This window comes from Pseudopodoces humilis, chromosome 5 (assembly GCF_049639895.1).
Source record: "Pseudopodoces humilis isolate 2021_Gansu_Grassland_sample_001 chromosome 5, ASM4963989v1, whole genome shotgun sequence".
Taxonomy (NCBI): domain Eukaryota; kingdom Metazoa; phylum Chordata; class Aves; order Passeriformes; family Paridae; genus Pseudopodoces; species Pseudopodoces humilis.
In genome coordinates, this window is record NC_142204.1 from 21,045,433 (window position 1) to 21,059,959 (window position 14,527).

General features: G+C 44.3%; 1 protein-coding gene across 2 annotated transcripts in view; it reads left to right on the forward strand.

The window, feature by feature from the left end:
- The window catches only part of ABTB3 (ankyrin repeat and BTB domain containing 3), a 162,576-nt gene that overhangs the window by 132,184 nt on the left and 15,865 nt on the right, over positions 1–14,527 (forward strand). For both annotated transcript variants that reach the window (XM_088055788.1, XM_088055789.1), the window contains exons 6-11: positions 294–383; positions 3,505–3,606; positions 4,713–4,806; positions 4,911–5,046; positions 6,682–6,902; positions 8,311–8,489. In XM_088055788.1, coding sequence (XP_087911914.1) covers positions 294–383; positions 3,505–3,606; positions 4,713–4,806; positions 4,911–5,046; positions 6,682–6,902; positions 8,311–8,489 — 822 coding nt within the window. The remainder of the gene's footprint in view (positions 1–293; positions 384–3,504; positions 3,607–4,712; positions 4,807–4,910; positions 5,047–6,681; positions 6,903–8,310; positions 8,490–14,527) is intronic.

The window sequence follows — 14,527 nt, forward strand, 5'->3', positions numbered from 1 at the left end:
TTTAGTATATGATGGAGGTGAGGCTGGCAAGCCTAGTTTCACTCACCATGCTGAAGACAACATGAAAAATACAAGCAGTAAGCACAAGTGACAACAAAAACGGAGATTTTTATAAAAGTGTTTGACTTTTGCTACTCTGAGGGGCATGTTTGTAACAGAGGTAATGGATTTCATTAAATACATGCTGTTAGTCTTGATGCTGTGTATACTTAAATAATTGTTTTTAAAAATCAAAGAGAGTTCTGTGTTAAATTTGTCAATTCCTTTGTTTTTTAACTCCAAAAAATGACTAGGGCATGACTCCACTGATGTATGCTTGTGTCAGGGGTGATGAGGCTATGGTGCAGATGCTGCTAGATGCTGGAGCAGATCTGAATGCTGAGGTGAGGACTTTTTGTTGGTTGTATTTTTTTTCTGTTGTTTGTTTACATCTTAAACTACCTCCTGGAACTGTAGCGGAGCGAGAATCGCAAGAATTAAAAAGAAAACAAATCTGTCTTATCTGGGATTGGGACCTCTTGAAATGAACAGTGAAATCAAATGGCATTAGGCTAACACTGGGATTCACTGCACAGAAGGGCTCCAGTCATCAGACTTAACCCACAAGTAACAGTGGTTTAGCTGTGTTTGCACACTGCAAATGAATACAGGCATTAATGAGCATTGGCCCTGAGGAAAGCTCTGATGCTGCTAGAAGGACTCACTTAATCTCAGCTGACTTTAAATGAAGAAGGTAAAAGAAACACCCATCTGGTAACCTGCCAAAGCTCAGCATTTCTGTGCATGTGGATGTTCCAAGTGAGCATCCCCAGCACACAAGTGCCATATAGGTTCCACTGTTTTGTTTTACAAAGTGCCTTGGGCTAAAAACTGTTGGATGAGGAGCTTGAAGCTTCCAGAATATAAATGTCTCATTGATGAATGCACATCACAAACTCGGACAATCTGTCCACCAAACAGATTGTTGTCCACCTCAGTGCAATGCAGGTATGTACATTTTTAAAGAGCCATTTGAAAATCTGTGGAAGAGTTATTTGTTAATGATTCCAGTTTCAATTTGTTGAGGTCATGAGTGAATTAAGCTGTCTGCTTCACTTATCTGTGTTCCATCTGTTCTGTTTGGACTTGAGCGAGCTGATAAATTGGAGTCACTGCTTCAGACAGATGTTTTGCACTTTTTTAAAAGTCTAATTTAACAAGCACAAATGGGTGTCACCTGTAGGAGACGGTGTTACTACCATGTCGTGAAATCAGCTGGTGATTTCAGTTCCCCACAGGCAAGCACACCACCCTCACAACTGGCAGTATCTCAACACCCTAGTCAGACCAAAGACTGGATGTGCAGGGAGGCTGATGATCTCTTCCTTATCCCTGCCTTGTGGCTCAGATGTGAGGTGGCATTATTTGGTTCCTAGGATGAGTTTTCATTAGGAGCAGTCCTCCCGATTGCTCCAGTAATCTTCCAGGGTTGAATCAAATGCAAATTTAAACAGTTTTGTCTTCCTGAAACTGCTGACATATGAGAGAACAGCTCCAGTGAGGAATGTGAACCTCCCCAGTTCATTGCTGTAGAGTGTTTGCTCTAAAATCAAATGAAAACACTTTTGGACAAGATCTGTGAGTAATTATGGCATGCAATTATAAGATGATTTGTGCACACCATAACCAACTGTGCAAATTGGGCAATTATGGCAAAAAAAGGCAAATCAGCCATGAACAAAAAAAATATTCTGTCAGGTGCCTGCATAATTTTCTCCCTTTCACTTTGCAAATATGTTTCCAAAAGTAGCCTCCGATGATGGGCACCTCCCTTTTTGATTGCCCATCCTTAGTGAAAACCGACTCATTTCCAGATGTGCTGAGAAGCTGCAGTTTGCTCTGTACTCTGTGGGACCTGTAGCTGCTCCGCCAATCTCATCCTTAAAAGCTTACCCAGCCACAGGTCTTTTGCGAATGCTGTGTTGGAGAGAACTCTGACTTTAAAGAAAAGCAAAAAACAAAACCCAGAAAAAAAACCCAGCAAAACAAAAAGGAGCAAAGGAGTTAAAATGACTTCATTTTCTTTGCCGTTTTCCATGGACTGCCCCAAACAGTGGTGGGTGCCATGCTTGAGGAGGAGCTGGATGCATTCACTGAGCCGTGGTCCTGCCCCATCCTTACCCTCTGCTGCTCTTGCTCCACATCCCAAACTGCAAGGCTTGAGCTGCTCAATCCTTTTCCTTCTGACCAAACTCAGCCCTAAGGAGCCCTGTGGCAGGGGGCAGCACACTCCTTGCAGTGCCCTTTGAGTTCTCTCTGTGGCAAATCTGGGTGGTAACAGCCAGGTGCTGGTGCAGATCTGCATGGAGTCTTCAGATTTTGCTCTCATCCCTGTCCTTGGGCCTGCTTCTAGCCAAACGCTGCATGTGGTGCTTGGAAATGCGAGCTGCTGATGGAACCAAATATTTAATGACTGGCCCTGCTCCCCTGTATGGATAAACGTACTTCAGACAAGGTAGTGAAAGCAGAGCTGGCTGGTGAGACAGAGAGATGGTGCAGCTTTTACTCTGATTTTAGTCCTCCTCTGAAGTTTAATAACAAGATTTTGAATTTTAGTGTCACACTCCATCTGAGTGTGCAGCCTTGGATTGCATATGTTCATTAGATTCTACCAGCTCTGTGAACCTCATCAATATTAATACCCCCATCTTTAAGACAGGGAAACTGAAGCAAAGAATGGTTATTCATCTTCCCCAATGTCTACATTAGAGGCACCAGGCAGTAAGGCATAGAAAATGGAAGGAGCAATCCGAAGAATAGCATTTTGTTTTCTAAGGATATAGTTTGCATCTCTTTTAACTGTGTCAGCACTTTTAGCTCAACTCAGGAGAAGGCAGCAAAAGGGAGATTTTCTTTAACACTTCTGAAGTGACACTTTGCCCCATCACTTCTCAGACTTTTTTTTTTTCCATCTGGTGAGAGAGGAGGAGCCTGGAAGAATGCCTGCAAACTCCAGGGTAGGGCTTGTGATGTGTGTTTCATGAGGGCAGTGACAAAAGTACTGATTTAAGTACTTTTTAAGTAAAGAAATTAAGTAAAGAAATTTGGCTGGGCCTGGAGCAATCCCAAGACCCAGGGCTGTTGGTACCTGGTCTGGTGAAGTCGGTGGGAGTGGTCCTCAGCTGTAAGTGTCCTGATCCATCCTTACTTCCCCAGTGTGTGCTGTTGTAACCAGCTGTGGATGTTTTGCCCTTGTGCAAAAGAATCTGGTGGCCAGTGGTTTAGATGGAGCTACAGTAGTTGGTAAAAGACTTCATTTGGTAAGAACTCAAATCAAGCTGTCATATCAGCATGAACAGTTTTAATATCGAGAAAAATTTTGCAGGAAAAAATGAAGCCAATCATTTTATAAAGCACCTTTCCCAGGTTTTCTATTTCACTTACTTCCTCACATGCCTGGCTTTCAGGCAAGTTGAATTTTGTTACATACAGCTCTTTAAAAAAATAACTTTAATTTGTTTATAGGTTGTCAGTACTGCTCATAAATACCCATCCGTCCACCCTGAGACCCGCCATTGGACAGCTCTGACATTTGCTGTGTTGCATGGACATATTCCTGTAGTTCAGGTATTATTGTATTTCCCTACCTGCATCTCATTTTTTTTTTTCCTCCTCTTCAGTTCTAATTACATCCATCTCAAACCAGCATCCTCTTGTCATACTCATATTGGTTACTTCTGCTTCTTCAAGAGTGTACTGATACATGATAGACTTAAAAAATGAATATGGTGTTCAAACCTTAACCAATATGAGGCTTAAACAGGACAATTTTAAAGCAAAGTTGCACCAAAGAAAGTCTGACAACTCCTTGTGCTCCTTCCTGACCACTTGTTTTATATGTCTGTTTATTCATTCATTGCACTTTTTTACACTGTAATGTTCTAGCAAACACAAAACCGCTGCCTTGGTGGGAGAGAGGTGGACAACAGCCCTCGTGCTGCTCCAGAGGGGGAGAATCCCTCACTCTCCTTACCCCATCCAGGTGTTGTGTGGGATGTGCTGGTTCTGTGCTTTGGCATCTCAAAAGCTGAGAAGGTTTATTCTACAAAACAGCTGTGTCTGTGACACGCTCAAGCACCAAAACTTTGAAGGCCTTAAGACAGAAATGGCCAAGAGGGGGCTGGAGCACAGGCTCCATCCCGCTCTCCTTGGCCACTTTCGTTTTCAGCATTGTTGCTACTTGTGTGGAAATGTCCCCGATGGAGACCACAGCTTTTGGACTCATTGCTGCAATTGGTTCTTAAGAATTACCTTTCTGTTGGCCATGTCTTCATGTAAAAGATGGAGACAATTGAAATCTGATCCATTTTTGGATGGTGCTAGGCTTCTAGAAGACCATGAAGGAAGGATGCTTGTCGGGCTAACTTTCTTCCATCTCCAGTGCATTACTTCCTAACACTGACCTTACCCCATTCCCCATTCAAAGACACTGGGTTACACTTTTTTGGCTCTGAAGTTGGACGCTGGTGCTTCTGGTGTTTGGCAGCGTAAAATGAGCGAAAAAAGGAATGAATTTGCCTCTGTGAAACAACGGGCAGAATTTGCATGTCACGTGTCTCCATTGTATCTGGTTTGCAGATAATAAGAAGCATTAGATTCTCATTTGTCACTGTTCATGAACTCTGAAGACTGTGATACCCCCAGCTGCTCTAAATGGTGAATTTTCTTTCTAGCTATTGCTGGATGCTGGAGCAAAGGTAGAAGGTTCCTTAGAGCATGGAGAGGAAAATTACTCTGAAACTCCTTTACAGCTCGCAGCAGCTGCTGGTAAGGACTTTTTCTTGTCCCACTGTAACAATTCCTCAGCTGGGATCTGTAGTTTAAGTGAGCTGGATTTTCAAAGGAGTAAAAATGCATCTCTTGCCTTGCAGGAAATTTTGAACTGGTGAGTTTGCTGTTGGAGCGAGGAGCTGACCCCATGATAGGAACAATGTACAGGAACGGCATTTCCATGACTCCACAAGGTGACATGAACTCTTTCAGTCAGGCTGCTGCACATGGACACAGGTAGAGTGGGAACAAGTCTAGTGGCATCCTTCAAGTGCTACTTTTTTGCCTGGGCATCCAGTTAGAGCAGATGGGTGAAATTTCTGCATGAACTATTAAACATGCCACCAACTGAGCAGAGATGTAAGGCTTTCTGCTAGCATGTGAATTAAATCAGCTGGTGGTACAAGCTGCGTTTTGATTTCTGACGTAAAAAAAAAAAAAAAAAAAGGAAGGGGACTTCTTGTGGTGTGTTCAATGCAGTGGTTGTTAAATGGCAGCTGATGTGGCAGTAGAAAGGAATGTCAAAAACATTCCTTCTGAATTTCTTAATATTTTTCTCAGGTTTGACTGAATTGTGTCTGTAGTGCTGCAGCCTTAATTTTGTTGAATAGAGTTTCTGCATCTATGTTTGCTGTAAAGTCCTGTGTGTCTTAATGTTGTTTGTATGCTGCAAATTTAAAAAAACAAACAAAAAAAAAGAACTACTGAGATGAGCACCTGGCATGCATGACATTGCAACGCTCAGGAGTTGACTGCAGTGTAATGAATTAGTATCATGATCTTCACGTTCCTACTTTTCTGATTGTAGCCATCCAGAGGAACATAGATACAGGTTAGAGACAGTACCTACCGTGTGTTTGCTTAGAGACGAGCTGCCAGTCTAACAACACGTCAGGGTGGGTTCAACAGCTCTGCCCCTCTGGAGCCTGCCAGGGATCCCTGGCACAGACGGGACACTTTGGGCGTTGAAGTCTCACATTCAACCAGTGTGAATGGGAGCTGCAGGCCCAAGGAGAACCTGGGGCTCTCCGTGGCTTGGCTGCTGGCTGTCCACGTCATGGACTCTGACTCTTGTGTTCCTGCCTGTATAGCTCTCACGCACACCTTCTTCCTTCCCTCTCTGCCCTAAGTTCGTTTGGGACACACCATGCTGTGGTCTAAGCGGGAGCAGGGGAACACTGGTATACAAGGAGGGTGGGCTGGGAGCCAGCCTAGTTTCTCTTCTCACAGCTGCAAAACCAAGGGAAACTATTGAGGTTGATGAGGTTATGCTGGTGTGAACCTGAGGGCACAAAGTCTCTGAGTTTGGGCTTTGTTACTTGAAGGCCCAGCTGGATCAGTGGCTTTGTAGAGTAGTCCCGGCTCTGCTTGAACCTGCCCTGACTGGCCTTGTTGAATGTCTAGCTGCTCTAGCTTTCCCAAACTGCTTTCAGTGTGAATCGAGTGGCGGTGCTTTCAGTAGCTCCAGGCAGCTCCCTTCTCACGTGGTTGCCGTGGTGGGAGTCCCAAGAGCTTGTCCAGAAGCACCTTGGCCTTCCTTGGTTGCTGAAGAAGTCTTGAGCCACGTTTAGCTCACGAGTCTCTGTTCCCACAAGATGCCGCCACTCTTGCGACACCTGTGCGGTTCCTGTCACGACAGCAGTGACTTGCAGATGTGTCCCAGGCAGTGCAGGTGGGTTAGCAGGAGCTGTGCTTGCCTTGGGTCTGCTCTCAGCTGGCTCTGCCATTTAGCTGGAGTAATTTCTTGGGTAGGTGTCCTAAGTTGCCACATCACAGCAAGTAAGCCCAGTGCAGTGAAAGCCTGGCCACTGACTCTGCTCTCCTTTTCCTCTCCTTTCCTCCCCTCTCTCTCTGCCACGCTGTGATTGACAGGAATGTTTTCCGCAAGCTGCTTGCTCAGCCAGAGAAGGAGAAGAGCGATATCCTGTCCCTGGAGGAGATCCTGGCTGAGGGCACGGACTTGCCCGACTCGGCAGCAGCTCCTCTCTGCGCCAGCCGCAACAGCAAGGCCAAGCTGAAGGCCCTGAAGGAGGCCATGTACCACAGCGCCGAGCACGGCTACGTGGACGTCACCATCGACATCCGGAGCATAGGTCAGTCCTGGGCTCCTTCCTCTTCTTCGTCCGGGAAAGGACCACTGTGAGAAATGTCCCCCTTGAGGGGCTGTTGCTTAAACTGACCACAGTCACATCTTCCTCAGCTCTTTCGGAACAGGAGGTGGTGGGAGATCTGACAGGTTCCCAGCCCACTGCAGCTCCACAACACACCCTGTCCAGGGGCCAGTGGCTTTTTTCTGCAGGACACAGTGGTTTCCACCGGGTATCTCCACAGCTGCATGGCAGAGTGTAGGTTAGGCTCTGGGGCAGTGTTCAGCTGTCATGGGCAACCTCCAGCTGCTTCTCTTTTGCACTCTGCTGTAAAGCAGTCCACTGTTAAAAATACTTTATTTTCTGAGACTCCGAAGGCAGGAGCAGAGAACTGACTGCTTGGTGTGCCAGCTCTGCCAGTGAGGGACTTGAACATCATACCAGCCCACTGTGAAGTTGCTTCTGCCTGTGGGGAGGGTGGCTGTGTGGCGCAGATGGAAATTGATCTGGACTGTGTACTTACCATCCCCAGTCATCTGTTCACAGAGAAAGAGAGACCCAAGTGCCTGGTGTGCCTCTGCCTGGGGCAGTGCTCCAGCCCTGGGGACATGGGGTATGGGTCAGAGTTGTGCAGTGGGCTGTGCAGGCAAAGATCTGGAGACGAATGAGAGGAGAGTGGCAGGGGTGCTCTCCAGGCATTGAGCATTTTCTGACGTGGAAGGAAAAACCTTCACTTGCCAAACACCAGGCTTGTGTTTCTTTCCGCTTTGTTCTGTAAGAGCAGAAAGTAGGTCACATCCAGCCTCATGCCTGCCGAGGTACATCAGCTCCCTGTGCTTTCTCACTCAGTGCATGGGAGCAGTTCCCTTTAACTGGCTGGAGAGGGGTTCTGCCATGACAAGCTGCATGAAAGGGCTGATTTGCTTAACTCGCCCAGTGCTCTTTAGGGAAAATACTAATGATCAGGAGAGGACATGGGGTATCACTTAAAGCAAGTTTTAATCTGAAGACCACCAATTTGAATCCAGGTAGGTAGTGACCAAAATCAGGTTTTTTCACCATTTAATGGCTCTCCAGGGCCACATTCAAACAAATGAGCTAGTGTAAATCTAGTTTTCAAAAGGCTTTTGCGACGCAGAACACCACAGCAATTACCACAAATTGGTAGTCTCAGCAGAGAAGCTGAAGGCTAGATGAGCAGAGAGACCACAATCTTCTCTTAGCATTTGGAGGAAAGCCTCTGTGCATTAGCTCTGGGATGTGCTGATAACCATCAGCCTTCTCAATTAGGGATAAATAGGAATTTGATTTCTTGAATGATTTGGCAGCTTCTGCTTAAAATCTTAACATCAGTAAAGGCAGAAGGGCACATCCTTCCCTGGAGCTGGGAATGAGCTGTGTCTTCTGTCTGCAGGTGTTCCCTGGACGCTGCACACGTGGCTGGAGTCCCTGCGCACGTCCTTCCAGCAGCACCGACGGCCCCTCATCCAGTGCTTGCTAAAGGAGTTCAAGTCCATTCAGGAAGAGGAGTACACTGAGGAGCTTATCACACAAGGATTGCCTCTGATGTTTGAGATACTGAAGGCCAGCAAGGTAGGATAAATAATGTGTTTTAAAGGAAATCAGCCTTATTCACATCCTGTAAGACACTAAAGTTTGCGATATTATTTTTGAGCAGCTCTCCCAAAGGTTGTTTAGACTGCACAGGATTATTATTACCTGTATTGGGTATCTCAGGTTTTTTCACTGTGGAAGCATGGGTTATAAACACACAGGCTAATCACTGCTCCTACTAGAACAGCCTAATAAGAGGTGCTAACAGTAAGCTGGAGAGACAAAAGAAGCTGGTACATAGTGGTGAAATTAAAGTCAAAAGGGTCATGTCAGTGTGGCGAGAGATGTTGATAACCAAACCAACCCAAAGAGTAATTTCACCCAGCTTGTTTTACAGAAACATACAACAAAGCTAATATTCATGTTTACTTTGGATTTCTTTAGCCTGTCACGACTTTCTCTTCCCTTCATGTGGGATTTGGACTTGCGAGGAGACTGGTTTCTACAAGCACAGAACAGGATAATTTTTTCAAATTTTCTGTGTGCATGTTTGCACTTGCAGCTTCCCCAGATTTATTCTTTTGGCTGACTTTTTTTTTAGCCAAGCAAATCAGACTAACAAAACCTTTCCAAGGAGGTGCCATTAAGTATGCAAGTATAATGGCAAAAGGGGTGATAATGGGCCTGGCAAGGAGAGGAAAATATCTTACCTAGTGAAGAATTTTAAACTTGTTATAACCAATAGTCTCTTCTCTACTTGTTCCCTTGAGAGTTAGTCACTCCCAATGCCCAGCCTCCATCTACTGTTACCTGAAAATCCTTGTGGTGATGAAAAGCATTAAAATTATTTGATGGTGTTCTGTTTCCTCATGCTCCACAGTACATGTTGGTGTGGCCTTCTAATTGTTAAACTGAAAGTAACTTTTAACACCCAGCTCTATGTGTAACAGCAAGGAGCAAATAATTTTTAGCAGTAGCCTAAAGAATGTGAAAAGGGGAGAGGTTCTGGTATACTCAATACTAAATATACCAAACTTGGTATAGCTAATGATAGCCTACATGGGTTTATTTCTTGTATCTTGCTGCAAAAGCAGGCTTGGACTAGAGTCCTGAGCAAATCCTGCATATTTATTCCAGCATTGTTCTGATTTTTGCTCCCAAGAGCCTTGCCTTTGCAGTTATTTTGTATTGGATGGGTATTTATGGAGACTATTTTGAGATAGGTTTTAGGAAATTGTTCCAAATCCTAAGATTTGTAGATTCCTTGTTCTGTACTCATTTGGGTTAATGCATGTTCATCTAGAAACTACCAGCAAAGTGCTGTTTGGTTTGAAAGTTTGTATGAAATTAATCATATTGAAAACTTTAACAGAGAATAAGTTTAGGCCTTGTAATCTAGGATGAGGGGTGACTTTAATTGCTTTTCTCCTGGGTGGCTGAAGCCCAGGCCAGCAATCATCATTAGAATAAATCATTTACATAGGATTATACCTTTGGTACGTCTAGGTCTTCCAGAGTCTGTTGTAGGAGACTTGGGAAAAAAATAAGACTGCTACCTTCTGCTTTGGGTTCACTTAGAAACCTAAAATATGGAGGGGCAAAACAACTGAAGTATCACAAAAACCCCTAAACACCAAAGAAAAAGTCTGTGCTGATCTTTATGCCTGCCCCTGGGCCTGGGGGAACTGCCTGTCTTTATGCATATTCACAAACACACACTCACACAGTGTTTCATAGTCTTAGAAAAAATAATTAATCATTCTGGGACACTGTAAGGGTTTACAAATTGTCTGCAAATGTTATGAATTATTGTGGTGGTCTTGTCCAAATGGCCTCTTACAAAGCTCTCCCAGACAGAAATGAGAAAAGAGACTATGCAACCCTTTGGAAGGAATCTTTTTGAAGGAATTAATTTCTAGGAGAATGAGCCAATAAAAGTTCTCTCTGGTCACTCCATAGAAGGCAGCTGAGGAAAGCTGAGATTTAAAGGATCTTCTGTTCCCCTTCTGTGGAAGGGCTGAGAGCAGAGATTTTTTGTGTATACCCACGGAATGGAAATCTCCTTTAAGAGATGCAGAAGGGCCATTACTGTGGTTCACATCCCTCTCTCTTGACAGCAAACTGTAAAGCTCTGCATTTTGTAGAGCTGTGGAGAGAGGAGCTTGATTTGCCCACACGGGCATCCTTTTCCCTGTGGGCTGGAAACTTCGAGAGAGATTATGACTCTTGCTAAACATCACAGTCTGGCCCAGTACATTTCCTTAATGAGTTTTTCAGGGCAAAAAGTATAAAATAAGCAACTAGGAAGCAGAGAGCCACTTAGCAGTTCTTGGCTGATGTAAAACAAGATGTCCCATTTGCTACATATTGTGATGCTCAGTATATTTTAATTGCATGGCAACTTCCACCTAGTAGAAATGGCATTTTGTGTTCCTATAAATAGTTCCAGCTATCCCATAATCTCAGAACAATTTACTAATATTAATGAGTTGAGACATGGAAGAAGATCTTATCCTCCCTTCACCAACAGGGAAACTGAGGTAATTAAACAGGCAGATTTTCAATGTCTCATGGAGTGACAGTCCCAGTCTCAGAGGCTGAGATAACCTGGATAAGCCAAGCAGCAGTTTGTAGTTTTGAGTAATTTGACCAGAGAAGCTCCCCCAAAATCACATGGAAACATAAGGGCAGGTCTCAGGGTAGGAAGCAAACTTTCTGCCTCCGCCTTCTATTTTGCACTGTTGTAAAAATGTTCTTGCAGGTTCCCAAGCCATGCAAAAAAAAAGCCAAACGCTATAGATATGAAAATATTAAAGAAAATGTAACCAACACTTACAAGAACAATGTCAGGTATGAGGAATCCCTTTTGTCTTACAGATGGTTTATAAAATGCCACAGATGTGAGGGTTTCAGTGGGATCTCTGCCAGCACTGATGCTGGTGACCTGTAGGGTGGCAGGGTGGCACTCCATTCCCGTCTGTGTGTCGGGATGCTGACAGGAGAAACAAAAACAAAACTTGCAGAAGTCCTGATGCTGTAACACAGAACAGCAACAAAAATTGGCCAGTCAGGCAAAACTGGCTGAGCTGATGTCCCTGGGTTTATTGTCTTTCTTCAAGCTGTGAAGTAGGTGGGGGAGAACAGTGTATAGGTTGCACATGGGTTGCTCACTGCTGCGCTGAAGCCCTGGAGGAAGTCTTCCAAAATCACAGATGAAGGTTTTGATACCCAGCTCCTGGAGGCTTCCAGTGGGATGGAGCTCTTTTATTTCCTTTCATTCCTTTAACTGTCTTACACTGGCTGCACCATTGAGAATTGCATGGGGAGTGGGGAAGTAGCAGTACTTCCATGCTGCTGAGGCAGAGCTGTGAGAACAGAGAGAACAGTTGCTCCCTCCACGGTTCCTGCTGTCCTACAGTGAGTTTGGGTCTTTACCAAATTAAAATCCAGGCTCAAGGTCCTCTGGAAAAAGCAACATCTGTGGGAAAGACATTGAGAGCTCGGTTTAAGTCACCTCTCCTGAAAGCAAGCAAAACCCAAACTGGGAAAACTTCGACACTAAAAATGTCGATGACACATGATGGTTTTGAGACACTGATAGGAAAGGCACTGCCATTTAAGGATGGATTCAATCTCTTTGAAAGACAAGCACACAAATGTAACCTGCTAGAAGTGGTTTGGACAGGGCTGTGTGAGGCAGAAGCCAGTGTCACTTATGGAAGTGAGTAGCCCCGAGCTAAACTTTAGCTGCTGTGTAGGGCAGAGTTGAGTCCCTCAAAATTAAAATGATGCTTGAGGTCTTGTTATGGAAGATTGGTAGGAAGATACAACTGAATTCCTGCCTGTTGGTATCTGTATTGTCCTCTTCATGGCTTGGGAAAACTCCCCCAAACTCCCTGACTGAAAGCTTTCCTTCCAGCTGAGGTTGATGTTTGCATTGCCTGAGCTTGACTCTGAGCTGGATTGCCCACCTGCCCCATGTCACAGGACCATATTTGCTTGAGGAGTACCCCCGCCCCCCCTTCAAATAGGGGCTTTTAAAAGAGCTGTGTGGAGGCTGCATCCAGGTCCATGGGCTTGTAGTGCCTGAGGTGAGGCTCACAGATCAGCTCTTGTGTTTTTTTGGAGAGTCTCTTAAGGATAATACGCTGAATATGCAGTTTGTGTCCTCTGTCTACAGAAATCCTGGAGCTGTTCAGTTTGATATTGATATTTCCACAACCTGAAAAGAGAGAGACACAAACCCACAACCTTGGAAGTTAAATACATCTGGCCTTTGGAGGCGGTTTGGTTTAGATTTCCACTCCAGGACTCTGGAGTAAAGACTGGATTGTCATTAAATCACCAGCTCCATCCATATAGATGAGCCAGCATTGCCAGTTCTATGAGGTCACGAGCCAGTTTCATCCACTGCTTTTTCTGCCTACAGCAATTTACATCAGCTTGTCCTTGGCCTATTTTTTGGAGAAAATACACAATCTTTTAATTCCAAATAATCTCTTTTACAACTTTCTCCCTTTCCCCTGTAGGACAGGTAAGGAGCTCTTTGCCATTTCTTTGGATCCTGTGTGGCTATGCATTGCTGAAGTGCACGTGTGAGTCCACATGTGCATTGAGCACATGTGCTGAAGCGTTGTCTGAAGCTCCTAGAGGTGCTTCACACCAGGAAAACTTGGCTTAGGACTTTAAGTGTTCCTGCTAGTGTATTGTCTAAGACTAAATCAGCTTGAGAAGGAGCAGTCCTTCACTGCCATACCTTCATTGCATTCTGCAGCTCTCTCTTCATCCTTCCCATCTGTTTCTGTCAGTGACACCATGTTTATTTTATTTAGTTTATTTTAATATTTAGCCCATTAGTGAGGTGTTGGGCAGCCAGGCTTGTTGAAAGATGCAGGAAACTACTTCGTAAGGATGTTTCCTCAGGATACAAAATTCCTGCAGCTTTCCAGCCTTTACAAATTCACCTAGAGGCAGCTGAAGAAATGTGCAGGAGTGCGCTGGCTCTTTTGGAAAGCTGAGCTGTTTGAATAACAGCCCTCAGTCTGGTGTTGACAGTTATCAAGAACAAATAGAAATTCAGAACAATAACCAGTTCTAAAATTCCAAAAAGATTCAGGCATGTGGGCTATCTTGAGAAATCTAGCCTATATTGTTTAAAAGCAAAAGTACTCTTTCAGCAGTAACTTCTCCACTTGGAAACCAAAATCTCTTAAAAGGAAAGCTTTGGGGTGTTTTTTAAAATACATCCTTACAGAAATAGCCTCTGTCACAGATGCACTAACTACTGAAAAAGTATTTTCATATCTCCCTCAAACAGAAGACAGCAGGAAAGATTGAAACATCTGCCTGTTGTGTTTCAAGAAAACTTTCAGAAGCTGAAGCTTGAGATGAGCTTGATGTTTCTATATTGCTGGTGTTTTTCTGGATTTGATTCTTCTAAAACAAATGTTGGGAGAGGTTTCTCAAAGAATGTCAACAGACTCTGAACTCATGTGTCTGTTCTGCTAAGTCCAGGCATGGTGGTCAGCAAAAATCAGTATTTCCCTAGGGTCTGCATGTGACCTAGAAAGTGGAACTGGAAGACAAAGCAGCTAGAAGATTCCAGTTTTTTCTGTTGCTTCATGGTGGGCTGAAATTAATGTTTCAGATGGGCTTGTGTGAAGCTGTATTTTGTTGTGTGAAGCTAGACTGCCCTGTTCTGCAGGAAGGGCTAAGGGTAGAGAGCAGAGGTGAACCCTACATAACAGGCACTCTGTCATAATCACATCCCAGGGGAAAGTCTTCCCCTGGGTGATTGCTCTGTGTGTTTCTCTTACCTGGAGACTATCAGGAGAGACTCCTCTTTGTCTTGCTGAATTGCTTTTCAACAGAAAACTGAGGTTTTATTGTAATGAAAGGTTTCGCTAGGATATTTGTTTCTCACATAATATTTTACCTTTCTTGAAAAAATCAACACCTGAAAATGGAACATTTTGGCTGATGACTGAAATACTTCAGCTGAAGAAAAATGCAGTTTCCACAGAGGAGACAGATGCACCAAAACCTGTCTTAAAAATAACCCTGAAGACATCCCAGGG